Source organism: Capsicum annuum, chromosome 4, assembly GCF_002878395.1.
Source record: "Capsicum annuum cultivar UCD-10X-F1 chromosome 4, UCD10Xv1.1, whole genome shotgun sequence".
In the NCBI taxonomy this organism is placed as follows: domain Eukaryota; kingdom Viridiplantae; phylum Streptophyta; class Magnoliopsida; order Solanales; family Solanaceae; genus Capsicum; species Capsicum annuum.
In genome coordinates, this window is record NC_061114.1 from 136,325,188 (window position 1) to 136,346,019 (window position 20,832).

At 35.0% G+C, this 20,832-nt stretch overlaps 1 protein-coding gene across 6 annotated transcripts in view; it reads left to right on the top strand.

Annotated features, from left to right (window-relative positions):
• Positions 1-5,312: 5,312 nt before the first annotated feature.
• LOC107867972 (DEAD-box ATP-dependent RNA helicase FANCM) overlaps positions 5,313-20,832 on the top strand; it is a 49,389-nt gene continuing 33,869 nt past the window's right edge. For 3 of the 6 annotated variants that reach the window (XR_007055152.1, XM_047411992.1, XM_047411993.1), the window contains exons 1-6: positions 5,313-5,470; positions 5,539-5,866; positions 10,664-10,807; positions 11,994-12,076; positions 12,217-12,331; positions 13,731-13,822. Coding sequence is in view for 5 of the 6 variants with exons in the window: in XM_047411992.1 (XP_047267948.1) it covers positions 5,432-5,470; positions 5,539-5,866; positions 10,664-10,807; positions 11,994-12,076; positions 12,217-12,331; positions 13,731-13,822 (801 nt within the window). In the remaining variant the exon portion in view is untranslated. Of the gene's footprint in view, positions 5,471-5,538; positions 5,867-10,663; positions 10,808-11,993; positions 12,077-12,216; positions 12,352-13,730; positions 13,823-20,832 lie in introns of those variants that run through there. The other 3 variants (XM_016714494.2, XM_047411991.1, XM_047411994.1) reach the window with 2 other exon arrangements.

Consider the following 20,832-nt stretch of genomic DNA (forward strand, 5'->3'; position numbering starts at 1 on the left):
ATGTCATTTGGGTTGACTAATGCTCTGGCTACTTTTATGGATCTTATAAATTGGGTGTTTAGGCAGTTTCTGGATTTGTTTGTTATAGTCTTCATTGATGATATCTTTGTGTACTCTATGAGTGAGAAAGATTATGGCAATCACCTCCGAATTAAGTTGCAAACTCTTAAGGATAAAAAATTATATGAAAATTTTTCTAAGTGGGAGTCTAGTTAAGTATCGTGGCCTTTCTTGGGCATATTATTTCTAATGAGGGGATCAAGGTGGATCCACAGAAAGTTGAGGTAATTAAGAAATGGCATAGACCCATGACTCCAACCGATATTAGGAGCTTCTTGGGATTGGTTGGGTACCATAGGAGGTTTGTAGAGAGTTTTTCGTCTATTGCTGCCTCACTAATGAAGTTAACTAAAAAAAAGGTTAAGTTTTTGTGGTCCAATACTTGTTAGGATAGTTTTGAGAAATTAAAGGATAAGTTGACTTTTACATGGGTTTTGACCCTGTCTGAGGGTGCTAATGGGTTTGTTGTGTATAGTGATGTGACTTGTGTGGGACTGGGTTGCGTTTTGATGCAACATGGTAAGGTTGTGGATTATGCTTCCAGGCAGCTTAAGTTTCATGAAAGAAATTACCTAACTCACGATCTAGAGTTGGGGTTGTGGCCTTTACGCTGAAAATCTAGCGCCATTATCTATATGGAGTGCATGTGGATATTTATTCAGACCATAAGAGCTTGTTGTATATGTTTACGCAGAAGGAATTGAATCTCAAGTAAAGGCGGTGACTCAAATTGCTTAAGAATTATGACATGAGTTTGCACTACCATCCAGGTAAAGCTAATGTGGTTACCGATGCTCTTAGCAAGTTGTCTTTGGGAAGCTTATCTTGGTGAGGATAAAAGAGGGTTGGTGAAGGATAGTCACAGGTTGACTAATTTGGGAGTTCTTTTCTAGGACTCCAAGGATGGAGGAGTGATTGTTCAGGAAGTGGTTCAATCATCTCTTGATGCTAAGGTGAAGGAGAAACAGGTTTTGGATCCCATACTTATACAGATTAAGGATAATGTAGGTCAAGAAAAAGGTCTTAGTTTTTGGGATTGGGGGAGATGATGTCTTAAGGTATCAAGGTTATGTGTTCCCGATGTAGATGGGCTACAGAAAAGGATTTTGACTTAGGGTCATGAGTCACGAGATATAGTTCATTCGGGTTCTACTAAGATGTATTATGACTTGAAGGAAATCTACTGGTGGAATAATATGAACAGAGATGTGGAAAATTTTGTGGCTAAGTGTATGATTTGTCAGCAAGTCAAGGTTGAATACTTGAGGCTTGGTGGCATGTCTTAAGAGATAAAGCTGACCATATGAAAGTGAGAGATGATTAATATGGACTTTATTACGAGTCTTCCACAGTTTTGCAATCAGTATGATTCTATTTGGGTCATTGTGGATAGAATAACTGAGTCTGCTCACTTCTTGTCTGTGAGGACTAACTACTTAAAAGAGAGTTATGCTAAGTTGTTCATGCAAGAGATAGTTAAATTGCATGGAGCATTAGTGTCTATAATTTTAGATCGAGGTACGCAGTTCTCTTTTCACTTTTGGAGTTCATTTCAGAAAGGTTTGGGTAATCAAGTAAACCTTAGCACCTTTTTCCACCCTCAAACAGATGGACAAGCAGAACGTACTATTAAGACCTTGAAGGATATGCTAAGGGCTTTTGTGATTGATTTTAAAGGTAGTTAGGTTGACTATTTGCCTCTTACTAAGTTTTCTTACAACAATAATTATCATTCTAAAATCGAAATGGCTTATTTTGAGGCTATTTAAGGTAGGAGGTTTAGGTCTCCTATTAGATGGTTTGAGGTTGGTGAGACTCTGTTGTTTGGTCTTGACTTGGTTCACCAAGCCATAAAGAAGGTGAAAGTGATTAGAGAAAGACTTAAGACTGCTCAAAGTCACCAAAAGTCTTATGTGTATGTGAGATGGAGGGAGTTGGAGTTTGAGGTTAATGATTAGGGTGTCCTTCAAGGTTACTCCTATGAAAGAAGTCATGAGATTTGAGAAGAAGGGGAAACTCAGTCCACGTTATGTTGGTCTAGATCAAATTTTGAGGATAATTGGGAATATCGCTTACGAGTTAGATTTACCAGTAAGTTTGGCATTTATTCATCCTATTTTTTATGTTTATGCTGAGAAAGTGTGTGTGTGACCCTTCTTTGATAGTGTCTATTGAAAATATTGGTATTACAGATTTGTTGTCTTATGAGGAAGTCCCGATTGAGATATTGAACATGAAGGTTCGTAGATTGAGGACAAAGGATTATAGCTTCGATAAAAATCCCTTGGAGGAATCAAAAGGTGGAAGAAGCTACGTGGGAAGCTGAGGAAGATATGAAGCCAAATATCCATTCTTGTTTCCCGCGGTGGATGGAAATGCTTAAGGTATGAGTTTCATTTTCCTCTTGTCGTATCTCAAATTTTTCATTTGATTATGATGTATTCTTACTATTATCTTGCTGAGAATGTCCTAACTTTTCATTCGGGAATGAATAATCCAAAGGGGGGGATAATGTAAGACTCCATAAAATTTTGATCATTTTATTTTTGACCCTCCTGCGTACGTAATGTCAATTTCTTACGTGAGTTATGTCAAAGGAAGTTAAAAGGGTGTTTTGAAAGGGGTTCAGGGCCATTTTGAGATCTCGAGGCAGTAAAACTCCATAATAGTGGTGTGCTATGGAGGTTAGCCTCTGCGATAAGGGCGTAGCATGGAGACTACCCTCCGCGACAAGGGCATGCCACGCTCCTATGTAAAAATCATTCAGTTTTTATTTTTTCCTCTTGGGGTGAGGAGCTTTTTGGTCTTTTTACCCCTTACATGACTTATAAATATAAAATAACTCACTTTCCTTCAGTTTTAAAAGATCAAACACTATTCTTCTTTTCTTTAACTCAAAATCCAAGAAAGCTTTAAGGTTTTACAAGAAATTCACTGCTCAAGCTTCAAACTTTAAATTCTCTTCAAATTATTCTATATTACAGGCATGTTGCTCATCCCTAACTTGTATTTTTATATTATGACATATATTTAATTATTATTTATGTGATTTTGATTGATGGATTTGAAATTGGATTGAAGGCTTTTGATTGTTATTACCTAAATTACTTGTCTCATATTTTCAATGGATTATTTATATTTTAATTGGTGGTTTTGAGACTGAATTGTTACATTGTTGTAATGGTTAGAATGGGGTACATGAGTTTCCCCAAATTAATGAAATTTGGGCTTGATAATTGCATTAACCTCAACCCACTTCGTAAATTTGATTTTGAATATGGATAATTGTATGGTTTAACTTGGATTTTGAACCCATTGCATTGCATTAAAGGATAAATGATTGAATATGATTTTTGATGGGTGGCTTTCGTTTCGTATTTTGAATGAAACTTGAGAGTCAGTTTGGTTATATAGGCTGGTTTGACATAATTGAATTAGCTTGCAAACATATTGGTATAATGATACATGTTGGTAAATGCCTTAATAAATGACTCCTAGGTTAATGGTTGGTTTATGTGCAATTATTATAATTTGGGCTTAAAGAAAATTATGTAACTCACTGTGAAGGTGTAGGTCCAGGGGGTTCAACACTAGAAATCACGTTTGCCGGCATTGACAGTTCATGTGATCGTGTACTTGATGCTCACTTTATATATATATATATATGTATTATTTTTTAGAGGGCTATAACCTTGATGTATTTAGCCTTTTCTCGATTTTTTCTCAGTTCGTGCAGCTAACACGCACTGGGTCCTTTCTAGCAGGGGGAGCTGGATCCATATATCCTATGGGTGCCTTTAGGCCGAAGCGAGCTATACAATTTAGGATAATGATTTAAACTCGTATGTTCATGACCCTTGTCCCTATCCCGATATCCTATATATGTATATATAAATGTTGTGCATATGGTGTTTGATTGGTTTTGGAATTGACATTATTTTATCCCTTTTTCCTAAGTCACATGCCAATGCTCGTTCCACTGACAGTCCCTGAATGCTACATCATTTCATGATGTAGGGTTCGAAGGGTATTCTGTTGCTCGTATGTAGTGTTAGGTGATTTGGTATTTCCTGTGAATCTGTTGTGAAGTGGTGAGCCTCTATTTTTCAAAATGCACTGTTATCTCAATGATTTCTTTATGGTCTTAGTATTTCATTTGGGATTCTTTTTGTCATAGTTGGGGGCATGTCCCAACTTAGTTAGAGGCTTTTGTGGACAAGTATTGGGTTGATCGTTTGTTTTGATTTTTAGAATCTTCTTTTGACTTATCTATCCTTCTCGTTGCTATTTTTGTTTACTTTCGCTGTTTATATTTATGTGCTCTTGAGGTAAGGCTAAGGGATGGTCTCCGACCTACGGTGGGTTTGAAATACCTGTCACGGTCAGACCTAGGGTCGAATCATGACAAAATGACCTATCTATGATGAATGTTCAGAACCAATAGCTTAATCTAATAGGTAAATCATCTGTTGTAATAGATGACTCATTTGTTGCAATAGCTAGGTCATCTGTTGCAATAAATGACTTACCTGTTGGATTGAGCGGCTTTAACATGAATTCAACAAGTAGATCATCTACTGCAACAACTAGGTCATCTGTTGCAATAAATGAGTTATCTGTTGGAAATACTTTAGCAGTTGTGGAAATAATCCAACAACTATTGTATTAGTATACAACAACTGTTGGATACACTAGTGAAAATTGTTGAAAAAACAACACATATATCAGAAAGAAATTAAATTAAAAATCATTAATTTTACTTATCAAAATCACGTACAAATAATGCCCATTGATATACGAACAAAATTAGCTCCAAAAATTTAGCCCAATAACAATGGTAGCGACAACAATAACAACAACAATAACAATAATAATTTAACGACAAATAACAATATATGATGGTGGAGATGAAGAAGAAAAAGAAAAGCAGCTGCAACAACAACAATAATAACAACAACAATGAAAGAAAAAAAGCGAAGAGAGTAAAAAGAGTTGAATTTTTCCCTTCTTTTTTAGTTTTAAAATTTTATTTAAGTGGATCAAAGTGTAAGTCTCAAAACTTGAGATATCAAATTTATTCTCTTAATCCTTAATGTAAAAATAGTTATACTTTTTTTAGTTTTAACATTTTATATAGATGGATCAAATGTAAAAATGTAAGTGTCAAAACTTGGAATATAAAATTTATTCCCTTAATGTTAATGTAAAAATAGTTACTCAATAATTAAAAATTAAGCCATGTAGACTCAATTTTAAAACTTGTGTTTTATTCAATGTACCAAGAGAACTTTTATTCAATTTTCTCCAGTTTTCCGTCATTCGAAGGACTTTTTACAAGTTTCCCTCCTTTGCTTCCTTCTCCAGTTCCCCAATGGCCACACCTCTCCACATACTTGACGACGACGATGATGTAAGCCGTCTATATGCTTTGTTTTCCCTTTGCTTTCTGCTTCTAACCCTCACTCTGTATTTGTACAGGAATTTGATTGGGACTTGGCTGTTAAAGAAATCGATGGTGCTCTCGAAGCAACAGCCATTTCCAACAGACCATCTTCTTCCAATCTTCTTTCTACTTCTCATTCAAATCATCAAATTAAGGAAATCCACAAATACTCTTTTCCTTCTTCTTCTAGACAATCTACACTTGATCAATTTATCCAAAATTCCACCAAGAATTCTGAGAAATCAACTCGAGAACAGCAAAATCGAAATGGGTTTGGAGAAAAGAACGAAAATGAATTTGACTCTTATGGGCCTAGTGATGTTAACATTGATCCGGAGGCTGCAAAAACTTGGACCTTCCCAGGTTTTTTTTCACTGTTTTTTCCTACTTCATCAATATCCTACTTCAAATTATCTGTTTTTACATACTAATGTTTCGTAGAAGTAAAAAATGTGATATAAACTTCAATTAAAGCTGAACGTGTCTGTACCTGACGCAAACATGTACCCTAATCAATGTAAACGTAGGATTTGTTGGGCTAAAACAACCCAAAGATACTCTTAACATAGTGTAATGATAAAAAATTTCCGGGCCCTTTGGTCCTGCCATTTAAGCTGTACCCTGTTTTAGTAAAATTATTTAACATGTACCTAGTTTTGGCAAATATCAAACAAAAACTGCTGAAGTATAATTTCTTGTATTCGTCTTCTTACTTTCTGTATAATAGTGCCTTTCATTTATATAGCAATTGAAGTATAATGCTTTGAAGAATTGAATTTTGAATTCCGTATATGAAACATGAGTTAAATCAAGTGGGTGTAGTTGGAAAAACTTGAAAACATTGGAAAATCACCATTGTTGCAAAATGAGTTTGTTAGATTTGTTGTTGTTTTGACAAATTAATTTTTAGGATTTGTTCTTTATGATATTTGGAACTATGTTTCAAATTTGAGCTCATTCTGAGTAGATTTAGGTATTGAATTGTTGAAATTCAAAGAACAAGTTGTTTCTAGGCAAAAAATTGTTCAGACAAAAATGACTGAACTTCAAGCATATGTTAAATTCGGGCAAAAAATGGCTGAACTTCAAGGTATTTGTTATGTAAGTTCCAGAAATAGAGGTTGAAGTTAGACTTTGACAAACTAAATTTCAGATGCGAATATCATGTTTCGAATCAAACTTTTGACAGACGAAACTTCAGACATTGCGTTTCAGAAGTTGGTTTACCCACTCAACTTCAGGCATTGCATGTTTGAAGCTGATTTAAAGTTGGTCCTGCAATCTATGCACTGCCTCCCTTGGGGTTATATCATCCGCTTTGGTCCAGGCCTGCATGGTTTTTCTCAAACCACCTAATAACATTTAGGACTTTATTCACAGACATTCAAAATCTCCCTCTTGAACGAAGTTCCACATGATCCATCACTGTTCATGGGCTAATTTGGAGATTAACTGTGTGCCACTCACATTATTCGAGTATTTATTACCTCCAAGCCCACAATCTTCTTCTTTGTCTGTTGTCTTCAAGGTAAAGGTAAAGGTGTAAACCGAACCATAGATAGACAAAGGAAATAAGTTGGACGCCATGCCGTCACTCCACCTTATTTTCCACCAAACCATTAGCTCTAATACCTTTTGATGGGGTAAAACAACCCGAAAATACAAGCCCACACGGTTTTCCCCTAAAGGCTTCATAGCATTACAACATCCAAAACCTCACAAATAGCTTCTTTTTCTTTGCTACTTTTCACCTCAGAGTTTATTTGTAAACACCCAACGGGTACAATAGTTACTTTAGTTGTTGATTAAACTTTTGTAGGAATTAATATATATGATTTTTTGTATCCTAAAGGGGATGATTGAGTGGTTGAGGTGTATAAGTACAACTTGAGATCCCATGTTCGAATCTCAACTACAATACTCATCAGTATCTTTTCCATCCTCGGTGAGCAATTTGACTTGATAACCGCGCATGTAGATGTAGTAGGCTGCCAAATGCATCAGCCGAGGCCCGTGTTTGTTGGTCAAACACCACCATTACAAAAAGAAAGAAGAATAAAAGAAAAACCCTGTGTTATATTTCAGTTGGTTAATTTATTGTTATCCTTATACATATAACATAACAACGGTGTGAAAAGGGAGAAGTTGATAGCTATGGGGAGGACTAGGGAAGCAGACATTATGTGGGATAAGATTGCCAATTACATTAGGGTAGTGACTGGGGAGGTGTTAGGCATCTCGAGAAGTCGATTGGGCAGGCGCTGAGGGAATTGATGGTGAAATTGAGAAGTTCAAGAGAAGGTAGAGGCAAATAAGATGGGTTACGCTAAGTCTGTTGGTGAAGAGTAAGGATGAGGAGGAGGAGCTGACAAATAGGGAGAAGTATAGGCTGGCTAGTAAGGAGGCAAATTTAGTAGTTACAGTAGCAAAACACCAACCTTTGAGCACTTGTATTTAGAATTGGAGGGCAAAAACAGGGATAAGATGTTATACAGTCTAGCCAAAGCGAGAGAGAGAAGGACCCCATAACCTTGATCAAATGAAGTGCATCAAGGATGAGAACGGTAATGTACGTGTGGAAGAGGTACTCATTAGTAGGAGATGACAATCACACTTCCATAAATTTTTAAACGAAGAGGGGACAAAGATATTGTATTGGGGGATTTGGAGCACTTGGAGAGGCATCATGATTATGGTTATTATAGGCGTATAAAGGTTGAGGAGGTGAAATGTGCTATTCATAGGATGCGTAGAGGTAGAGCAACTAGGCCAGACAAGATCCTAGTGGAATTTTGGTAGATCGTAGGCGGTGCAGGAATTGAGTGGCTAACTGAGTTGTTCAATGGCATGTTCTAGACGACAAATATGCTCGAAGCATGGAGATGGAGTATGATGATTTCATTGTACAAGAATAAAGGCAATATTCAAATTTTATAAGAGTCAATAGCTTTTTATTAGACATTTAAAATTGCAATATCTGTAGGGTTGACAAGCTACTAAGTTATACTATGAAAGTTTGGGAAAGGGTAGTGGTAATGAGAGTGAGGGGTACATAACTATTTCTGCAAACCAATTTGGATTTAAGCTAGGACGCTCGACTATAGAAGCCATCCACCTAGTGAGAAGATTGGTGGAACATTATAGGGAGAGAGAGAAAGACTTACACATGGTTTTTATCATTTCAGAAAAGGCTTACTACAAAGTTCCAGGGAGGCTTTATGGAAGTGCTTTTAGGCTAGAGGTGTACCTGTGGCGTACATTAGGTCGAATAAGGACATGTTTGATGGAGCCAAGACCCGAGTAATGACAATGGGAGAGGAGCATTTTCCTATGTCTATGGTTTTTGATAGATAGTTTTTAGTATTATCTTGTGGCTGTAGTATTATCTTATGGCTAGTGGTGTTAGTATATTTTGCATACTGTACTAGTTTATATGCATTTATGTTGTGTGATTGTTATACTGCTATCGGTCCTAAGTCGGGGGTCTATTGGAAACAGCTTCTCTACTTCACCTGAGGTAGTGGTCTGGTCTACGTACACTCTACCCTCCCCAGACCCCACTATGTGGGAATACACTGGGTATGTTATTGTTGTTGTTGATGGGGTTGCATCTGGGAACAACACTTGGTTCGTTTTTATTTGCATTGGTGATGTATGTTTTGACGCGAAAAATTCAAATTGAGGTGCCATGGTGTATGTTATTTGCAAATGATGTAGTTTCGATTGATGAGACTTGCGACGGAGCTAGTGCTAAGCTAAAGGTTTGGAGATAGAACCTAGAGTCAAATGGTTTTAGGTTGTGCAGGGTCAAGACAGAATACTTGAAGTGCAAGTTCAGTAATGTGGTGTCTGCGGCTAACGCAGAAGTGAGGCTGGATACATAGGCCATCCAGAAGAGAGGTAGTTTCGACTATCTTGGGTTTATTATCCAAGGAAATAGGAGATTGAAGAGGATGCCACTCACTGTATTAGTGCAAGATAGGTGAAATGGAGGCTCATATCAGGAGTTTTGTGTTGATAAGAAGGTGCCACCAAGATATACTATATGGGGTGGAATGTTGGTCGGTCAAGCACTCTCATATTAAAAAAATAAAATTAGCGGAGATGAGGATGCTATGATGGGTGTGAGAGCATTACTAGGAGAGATATAATTAGAAACGAGGACATCCGAGACAAGGTAGGAGTGACTTCGGTGGAGGAAAAGATGGGAAAAGCGAGGTTGAGATGGTTCAGGCATGTGATGAGGAGATGCACAGATTCCTCAGTGTGGAGGTGTGAGAGGTTGGATATCAATGGATTCAGTAGAGGTAAAGGTAGGCTGGGGCGAGGTGATTAGGCAGGACATAGGGTAGTTGCTGCTTATCAAGGTTATGACCTTAGATAGGAAAGTGTGAAGGACACAGATTAGGTAAATGGTTAGTAGGTAGGATTGTGTCCATACTAGTGGGTAGGAGTGTATTATCTGTATGTCCATTCTGGTAATCATAGGAGTATTCTTGTTTCTTGTTCTTTGATCTCTGGTACTATTTTTTGTTTTGTGTAGTTTGATCATAGTAGTATTTTGTTGTAGTATTGTTGTGCTATTGTCTATTATTTTTAGTACTGTCTGTTGTTTCTTTTATTTCCAGTACTTCTTGTATAAAATGATTTTATCTTGAAGCCGAGGGCCTATCGGAAATAGTTGCTCTACCTCTAAAGTAGAGGTTAGGACTGCGTACACCCTCCCCTTCCCAGATTCCACTTTGCGGGATTACATTGGGTATGTTGTTGTTGTTGTTTGCCAAGTGCTAGTGCCCCCCTCCTTTCTACTTACAGATTTTAATACTTTTTTGTTAAATATTAAGCACATCATCTTAGTGCACCGACAACAACAACAACAACATACCAGTGTATTCCCACCTAGTAGGGTCTGGGGAAGGTAGAGTGTACGTAGACCATACCACTACCTCAGGTGAAGTAGAGAGGCTGTCTCCGATAGACATATCTTAGTGCACTAACATGATACTTAAATAAATAGATTATGCCACATGAATGAAGCTTTTGCATGGATAATAATAAGCTCTATGATTTAACTTAGTCTTTTACTGTCTTTTAGATAAAGCATCGTAGTAGCTTGTTGGAATGAAGACTCATGTTCATTTACCTTTTTTTTCCTTGCAGTAAATTTTGATCGTCGTGATTATCAATTTTCTATCATCCGCACTGCTCTATTTAGCAATACCTTAGTGACATTACCCACAGGACTTGGAAAGACATTTATTGCTGCTGTTGTAATGTATAATTATTTTAGGTGGTTCCCAGAAGGTAATGCAATGCTACAACCGTCTTATTGCTTATTCTTTCGAACTTGTTTACCATACTATTTCCGGTAACTTCTCACATCATGTCTCTAACAATGGAGTGCTAGTTTATGAGAAGCAAGATTAGTATCAGCTGAATCTGCTGAAATATTGAGCTGTACAAGAATAGCAAGTAGGTGCTTTTTGAACATTGGAATTTACTCTCCACAGTCTGCATCTTGATAAACTAAACTAATTTAACCTCTACATATGTTAAAGAGTAAAATGTTGAATGGACTGGGAAGTTTAAATAATGGTTTAATAGTGAAATGTGGTTAGTCAATAGTGTCATTGGGGCTTTGCTCTCCTCTGATCTTCATTTAACAGTTTGGATGGACTCGACATTATTTCCCCCATTATGTCCCCAAAAAAAGAAAAAAAACTCATAAGGTTAATGAGAAGGGAAGTGGGAACCTCCTATTCAGTCGCCGGTAGATCAAAAGGGATCCTGGAGAAGCAGGATCCCAGCTCGTGAGAAATATGGTTCCATGCTGGTTCAAGGACGGAGTTGTAGTCCTTCTAATCTAACACTATCTCATTCATTCAGATGATAAATGAAGTTGCACAAATGTGACTTGATCAGTTCTATAAATTTGGGACTCCATGCTGTCTCCTCCCTTTATCCTCTTTACTTTGATGACATCTTTTAAAATATCAACTATCATTCACCCTGTATAACAAAGAAGAAAAGGATATTCTTGAAATACGTATTAAGAACTCCACATGCAAAAATCCCCACAGATACCAAACATCCACTGCTACATGCTGCAGAAGAGCAAGTTTAAATTCATGATAGAACCAGTAAACCTCAAACATTTTGATTCAGAAACTTCACTTATTAAGCTCTTTCCATTTGCCAATGATCATTTTGCTTCGACTTTTCAAGGTATTGTTCTGAGTTCTTGTGTATTGAGTGGACATCTTATGCTAATAACTGTGAAGTATTATGCAGCAACCATATTAGGCCAGATACTTCATTTTATGCATTTATCGAGTTTGTGAACAAAGGAGATGTGAGTTCTTAAGATGGCTGAATCCTGATGAGCCCTTCAGTTACTGATGGCAGTCCTGTTTATACACACACACTCACCTGTTTAGATGATATTTTAAATCGTGTGGATTAACTGTTATGGATGGTGTCCCATTGGTAGGAAAAATTGTTTTTGCCGCTCCTTCACGCCCACTTGTTCTGCAGCAGGTGGAAGCATTACATAAGTTTGTAGATATTCCACAAGTAAGCAAGGAGTTATGATTTTTTTTGAGCTAGAGTTATGTTTTGCTTTATATTATTTTAAAGTTGTTTCCTAATCCAATGTCCTAAAAGAGCAAATATACTGCTACATTTTGAGACACATGTTTCTTAACTGATTGCAGGAGTGCACAATTGATCTGACAGGTCAAACTAATCCTCTGAGAAGAGCGAGTTTATGGAAAGAGAGACGAGTTTTTTTTGTTACCCCACAAGTGCTGGAGAAGGATATACATTCTGGTGACATTCTGCACTCCAGGGTGGATATGATTTTATGTGTTTATGATTTTATGATTTTCAAGAGACCCGAGGTCTAACCTGCACATGATTGGTGCTTTCATGATAGGCAATAGAACTTAAATTCCGGTGAACTATTTGAATTTCTGGATTTCAATGCCTAAGCTAGAGGAGAGTCACTTATATTTGTATATTTGGATCATTTTAACGTCAACAACCGTAATCTCTAATATCAGAGGTGTTGGAAACATGTCTAAATCTGAATCTATATATTTTATGTAGTTTACGTATTGACTCTACACTTTCTGCAGATAAGAAGCTTTCTAATTAACAAATGAATTTTGTGATCATCCTTTCTTACTTTAAATTAAAAACAGATGTAAGATTTACTAGAAACTTGAGGATACTATTATATTGAGCATTCCAGGTTTGAATAAAAATTGCAATAGGTTAATTGCTCGACCTGAATAGAATTATTCTGCTTAGATACTCTCTTAATATGCTTGAAATATGAAAAATATAAGGTATAGAGGTATCAGATGGTTAAGATTGAAGATGTCAAGTTGTAGTACTTGACGCTAACCACTTTACGTATAACTCATTTAGGTTAATTGACGCCCAAAATGTTGTTATTTGCTTCATGAGCTTTTAACAGTTTAATAACTGCTTGAATTGCTTGGATCTGGTTATGGGTTTTCTTGTTCATTATGGTCATCACCAGTTCCTTCCTGATACTTTTACGTTCCCTGATTTTGGTGTCATTGGGTTTTCATCATGGAGGTGAGTTAATTTGTTAGGGGCTATCATATGACTCAACTTCTTCTTTAAGGGATTCAGGTATCTGTATTTTAGTTAATGGTTATGGTGCTTTTTCCTAGGGACTGCATGCTTCTTGGCAAACTTGATTGCTGCTATCCCTTCTTGATTCTAAATGGAGCTTATTATGTGCGGTTGTGGAATTTATAATATAGCATACGCAAGGGGAAGTTTTCCAACAGTCAGAGTTGAACATATTTTTTTTTTTTTGAAATTGGTAATGTAAATATGTCAGAGTTTTAACATATTATTTCTAATAGCCAATGGCTAATACCCCAAATAGATCCAACCTAGCCTTGGTTGATTGCTTTCTTAGTATAAACGGAAGGCTGTTGGTGTAAGTTTTTGATTTTAATTCTTTTATAATGCCTGAATGGAGACCTACTGAAAAGTAGCTAGCGCATCAACCATATGACTCCTTGCATATAAATGTGTTAATTTGAGGAAATACTTCATGACTAAGGTTGAATGCGCACGAGATATATTTATTTTTGATTATGATAATTTTAAATCTCATATCTTTGCAATATTCCCTTCTTAGACCATATTGAACATTTATGAAGTGATATCTGTAAATGTATCACAGGAATATGCTTCATGAGACATCTAGTTTGCTTGGTAATCGACGAGGCTCATCGCGCAACTGGAAATTACTCTTATTGTGTAGTAGTTCGCGAGGTTTGTCATTTAGTTTGGTTTTATATGCTAGCTTTCTGATATGATTCTTAACATGTCTGTCAAATTGCTTGCACCCTGGTTTTGATGAAAGTAGATTTTCTAAACATTGCGTCATACCTATTTCAACGTGACACTATTTTGGAACTTTATGAGTTGCTTTGCCATATGAATTTCACTTGATACCTTTTTATGATAATAATCTCCTTTCAGTTGATAATCAGTATTTCTAAAAAAAAATTCGATGTTCAATGTTCTCCCTGTGTCGATTATTTACTATTTAGAGTTGTTGCATGAGAATACCTTTTCTTGGGAGGTGAGAGAACTAGAAAGGCGATCACCCTCTTTTTTGGTAAAGTACCCTTTCACCCCATGTAAACTTTTGTAATCTGTTTATCAACAACTTTGTATTCTGCACTATAGAATTAATTGTTACAATGATGTGGAGCTGCATGGATATCTTTTTCAATAGAAAGAGGATTCAGGGGCTTTAAAGTTCTCTGTGCAACTTTTTTACAAGTACAGCATTTTTATTCATGAATTACAGTACCAAAATGGTACTTGTCTGAGTTCAAAAGTTATCATGGTTTGATTTCTCAAGTGTGGACAGAATTAAGGAAATGCAGTACCAATTCTATGCCGGTTGTAAAAGACATTTCACTTCAAGTGTTTTGACAGGAATCACCCATGTAGTCATAGTATAGCAAAGTTATAGATATTACTAACATATATATATATATATTATTCTCTTATTATATAAGAGTGAGTTGGGCGGCTGAAGCAGGCTGCTCTCCGTCGACATGCCTGCTTCAGCTGCTTGCTTCGTGATTTTATTGTATCACCTCTAATTAATTATTATAAGTTATGTACATATTAAACAATTAATAATATTTAATAAAAAATAAAATAGATATTTATGACATTTCTGATTCAGTTGCTTAAATCATAATTTTACTGAATATCACTCTAATTAATTATTATAAGTCATCTAAATATTAAAAAAATATATATTTAATAAAAAGGTAAAATAGATATAAAATGAGAAGTTAACTCTTGATGTTATAAATTAACTTCATGTCCTATATGAGGCCCATTTAAATTTTTTTCACAAGTATTTTTTATAGTAATTTTGTTATATTACTTCTAATTAGTTGTTATGAGTCATTTAAGACATGTTTGTTTTGCTGCTTCAATCGTGATTTACTTTATCACCTCTAATTTATTATTATGGTCTAAGCATTATGCTACTTAAATTGGAATATAGGAAAAGCTTTATAAATCACAATAATTAAAAACTTAGATTATTTAAAAAATGAAATTGACTATCAATGTTAGAAAATTTTGGACAAGAAGAGTAACCTATATTATTTGAAAATTACATAAAAAATATTATAAATTATAATAGTTAACAGCTTAAAAATCTAAAATTTTTTTTATTATATATTTAAAAGAAATACGTAAAATATATTATAAATCACAAATTAATAACTTAAATTTTTTTAAAAATATAAAATATTTGATTGACTCTCAAAATTATATCAATGCCACTTAAATTGTAATAGAAGAAAAATATTATAAATCACAATAGTTAAAATTTAAATTATTTTAAAAATATAATTGACTATTAATGCCACAAAAGTTTGGAAAAGAAGAATAACATATATTATTTGAAAACTAAAAAAAATATTATAAATTACAATAGTTAACAGTTTAAAATATCAAAAAATATATTAGAGGTATGCTTCATTATTTAAATTCTATCTGTGTCGCATAAATTGAGACCAAAAAATAACGTATACTAAGCTTGTGTTATATGAAAAACAATAATATAGGCCCATCGAATTATGTTTTTCACACTCTTTACTAATTTATACATTTGTAGAGTTTAATTTTGATCGTGATTTACATTTTTGAAATAAAATTATATATTTGAACAATAAATCATAATTATTGATAATTTAAAATATTTTAAAAATATATGCAAAAATTACTTTAAAAAATAAATTTATTTAAATTTCAAAATTAAAGATGTCACATTAACTGATATGATTATTATTATAATATTAATTTAGAATAAAGCATGGGCTTCTTCTCACTAGTATATATATAAGAGAGAATAATAAACTTTGGTAGTCCTCACAAGGCTACTTTAGTAATTTCAACTAATTTGTTAATCTAATAAAATTATGTCATGTAGTTGATATAGATAAAACTAATTTATTTCTTTGTTTGCCAAATGAGACTTTGTATGTGGTATGTCATAATATGAGAAATCATTATTGAGTTTTTTCTTGAATTTTTAATTGTTTAACTAATTTTTTTTTAAAGAAAAAATAGGAAATAGGGATGAAATTACAAAGTGGGAAATCTCACCTTCACCAATAAGGTGAGAGTTCAAGCTGACAATCAATTGAATTATTTAGATTCCCCTGTTGGTTAACTAATTGGTAAATCCCTTAACTAATTGTATAATGTTATATTTATTTCTGATAAACTGAGTATGGTTCTCAATATTTCCTGATTACTTTTCATGAATTGAATAGAATTTTTTATGGAAAATTTTATCCTACTTTTGAAATTATCAATAAAATATTTCAAATATTGAAAGTTGAAATTATTGATGAAGTTAAAAATGAAGGTAGTAGTATCAATTAAGATCAAATTATTTTAAAATATCTTTTTTGATTAATTGAAAATTGATATTCTTAGGCATAAATTAAATATAAAGAACTAATAGAATCTCTAGGTTCATTTTGATGAATTTAGTTTTTGTTCTTTAATTTAAAGTAAAAACTAATCTTAAATTACCATATTAACTAACTTAAATTCTTGCCACATGAAATTATGAATAAAATTAAGACTTAATAAATATTTGAAGAAATATATTTCTCTTTATAGCTTTAGAATATATGTTCATAAACTCATAAAAATATAAATGGTTTTCAATTTATGATCTTTGCGAGTTGTAATTATTTTATATATTTAATATTATTATTATATAAAATATTAAATTACCTGAGTTTGAGCCCAGACTTGGCACTACAAATGTTACAGATGTATCAAATGAAATGATACATATTTATACTATTCCATATACAAATGATACATGTTTATATACAATTACAAATGATAAATTTGATAAACAAATACTAACAATACATTTGTATTAAATGATATATATATGTATATTATTACATATATAAATATATTATTACTATGTATCTCGCAAGAAGATGGAGTGGTTGTGAAGCTAGATTCTAAGGCCATCCAGAAGATGGAGAGTTTCAATTATCTGGGGTGTATAATTCAGGGTAATAGTGAGATTGACGAGGATGTCACGCATCGTATTGGGGCAGGGTGGTTGAAGTGGAGGCTCGCTTCGGGAGTCCTTTGTGATAAGAAGGTGCCCCCGAAGCTTAAAGGTAAGTTCTATAGAGTGGTAGTCCGGACAACTATGCTGTATGGAGCGGAGTGTTGGCCAGTTAAGAACTCCCACATCCAAAAAGTGAAGGTGGCGGAAATGCGAATGTTGCGATGGATGTGTGGACATTCCAGGAAAGATAGGGTGACGAATAAGATTATTTAGGAGAAGGTGGGAGTTGCCTCGGTGGAGAATAAGTTGCGAGAAGTGAGGCTACGTTGGTTCAGGCATATGATGAGGAGGGGCCCTGATGCTCCAGTGCGGAGGTGTGAGATTCTGGCTATGGATGATTTTAGGTGGGCTAGAGGTAGACCGAAGAAATATTGGAGGGAGGTGATTAGACATGATATGGAGCAATTACAGCTTACAGAGGACATGACCCTTGATAGGAAGGTGTGGAGGACGCGAATTAGGGTAGAGGGTTAGGGGGTGGGAGCGCGGCGGAGTAATAGGGGAGTGCTCCTTTGGGTCTGGAGTTTCTGGTTCGTAGTTTTTGGGGTCAGTGGTGTTGGCTTTTTTTTGCATCCCGTACTAGTTTATTATGCACTTATCTTTTGTGTTTGTTATACTGTTAGTTTGTTTTGTGTACCATACTAGTTTATATCTGCTTACTTTTTGTATTTATTATACTGTTATTGGTCCTAAGCTTGGGGTCTATCAGAAATGGTCTGCGTACACTCTACTCTCCTCAGGCTCCACTAGGTGGGAATACACTGGGTATGTTGTTGTTGTTGTAGTAATCATATTTTTATTTAAAATATTAAATTACTTGAGTTTGGGGCCGGACTTAGCACAGGCCTTATAAAACTAGTTCAAGAATATGGAACCAAAAAATTTCATCATGCTATTTTTGTTCCAATCTGTCGCAGTGTTATCGAAGGCAAAAGCACAAAAAAGTTCTAAGGTCCATTGGGGCGTTAAGCGCAAAGCAAAGCGCAAAAAGGGTAAAATGGAGAAAAATACAAATATGTATGTGCAGCCTAATACTAATAAATCTAAGCATATATAATTAATAGATGGAGTTATGGAAAAAGAAATTGATTTTTTTCTTAAATAATAAAGTAAAATCATTTGTTTAGTGTCGCCTTTTGAGGATTACACTCATTAGAGAGGAAAAGTATGCCTTAGAGCCTTAATGATGAGAGTGAAGCGCCCTTTTAGCGAGGTGAACCAGTCCTCATGTTTTGCATCTCCCTTGAGGGCTTAGTGCACCTTGACAAGACTAATCCGTCATTGTGATAACTGACATATAGGGATTGTGGGAGTAATTTATTTGCTTCATTTTGCTCTATGTAGAAGTATAAACTGATTGTTGGTCTAGTGCTAACTTTGTATATTTAATTCATCATTCTACCTCAGATTCTTGTTTTGCTTTTCCCTGCTAAAGTTAAATCCTCGGCCAACTCCTGCTAGTGATCATTAAAGTTTATCGATTTCCAAATTCCAACCAGACATATTTCTATTAGTTCCAAAATTTAAATGCTTGGTTTTATTTTCTCGAGGTATATTATGATGTACATTTTTAATCCAGCGAGGATCATAAGTGCTTTTTTTGAAATGGCAAATATCACACATATAGCACAAAAATTATGCCTGATAGAAGGAAACCTTTACCTTTCTGTGTTTCTTTGAGGCACTTTTCCCTAAGTTGCATGGGTGTGAGTGTCCAATACGGTGGTGGATCTAGAGGCTGGATCCTTCAACACCAACAAGATACCCAACATATTTCCACAAAGTGGGGTCTGAGAGAGTAAAGTGTATGTTGTCCATATCAGTGTTCAACAATGCGCTCCCATCGTCACATAATGTGGTGATGCGAGGCGAGGTGAGCAATTGTCGCTGCGAGATAGCGATGTGACCCAACCCTATTGAATTGACCGCTTCCAGTAGCAGTGCTCCGTTTCTTTTAGCAACAGCAGTGCTCTGTTCATCTTTTTCTTTCTTTTATTCTTTCTCTGCTTTATTTAGCAGCAGATGTTAAAACATTATTAATTTAGATTTGGTGGTACCTTTTTTCCTTTCTTTTTTCTGATTGTTTTGCTATTTTGCTGAGCTGTTTTGCTACTGTGGTCTGTGTTGTTTTGCTGGTCTGTTTCGCATCAAGTATTTCGATGTCGCATCAAGTATTTCGGTGATCAAACCTCTGATTTGTGTTTAATTTAAACTTTTGTTTATGTATATTGTCTTTATTGCTGATTATATAGTTGTTGTGGTCTTTTCAGTTTTGTCTGATTGTTTGGATGCTCTATTTTAGTCTTTTTTCTTTTAAATTCGCTCCAATTCAACAATGTGAGCGCTTCGCTTCATGCTTCACTTCACGTTTGGCTTAATGCATGATGCGAAGCCTTGTCTCTTTTTTATACATCACACATCCTTGAACAACTGGTCCATACCACTACCTCAAAGGTGAAGTAGAAAGGCTGTTTCTAATATATTCCCAGCTCAAGACCAAAAAAAAAATCTAGAAACAGACATAATAAAGAACAAGAAACAATAGGTAGTAACACAATATCGGATAATGATAGAAACAAGACTACCACAAATTAATACTATAAACCAGCTATCTGAAACAACAAACATCACCAAAACACCACGAACAAGACACTACAAGCATATTACTATGAATATTGGCACAACTACAAAACAAAACACTCCTTCCTACTAGCTAGGTCAGATCCTTCATGATCTAAATTTTAAGATCTGGGGATATGGATTCAGGTGCAGATCCGGGTGCTGATATTTAACTAAAAATAATCTCAATATAAAAATAGAGTTATATATAAATTATGAGACATCATGTGGAAACTTTTCAAGGTAATATGATGAGAAAATATTGATCAAGAGGAGAATCCCAGAAGGAGATAAAAGGAAAATGACCAACATAGAAATTTCTATATACACGGTATTCCATTTACTTCAGTTTCACCTTAGCTTTTGTTTTGGTTACAAATATTATTGTATTTTTTGTTGATTTTGGTGTAAGTACCCAAAATCAGTTGATCAATTCCAGTATGGATCCGACACCCACATTGACTCCCATGTCATGTTGACATGGATGCGGCACCAAAAGTGGAAAGTCCGAGCAACTTAGCATTCCGAGCAACTTAGCATTTTTCCCACACTTATCTATTTGGATTTGTAGGATGCCAAGAAAAGTGTTTTTCTTTGTGTGGTTACCATTAGAGGAATCATCCTGACCGCCAAAAATGTGAGGAAGAGAAGATCACCTATGTTAGTTGGTGCTTTGTGTGTAAAATATTAGGAGAGGATGTAGACCTCCTTTTTGTACATGCCAAGTAGCATCATAGTTGTGGCAAGTTTTGAGATAGTTTTGGAGTTTCGTCAACCATGCGAGGAACGGTGAAGGACACTTTATTATAGAGTGTGGGATATTGCGCCATTAGCTTTTATGTGGGTGGGTTGGAGAGAGAAATAGGATAACTTTTTATGAAATTTGAATCAATCTTGTAAATTTAAAGAATATTCTTTTATCCTTAGTTTTTCTTTTTGGAGCACCCATGAGATTGCTATTTATATTGAATGATAGTTGTCTTTTGTGGAGGACCATTTAGTTGTAGAAAACCATTTTGTC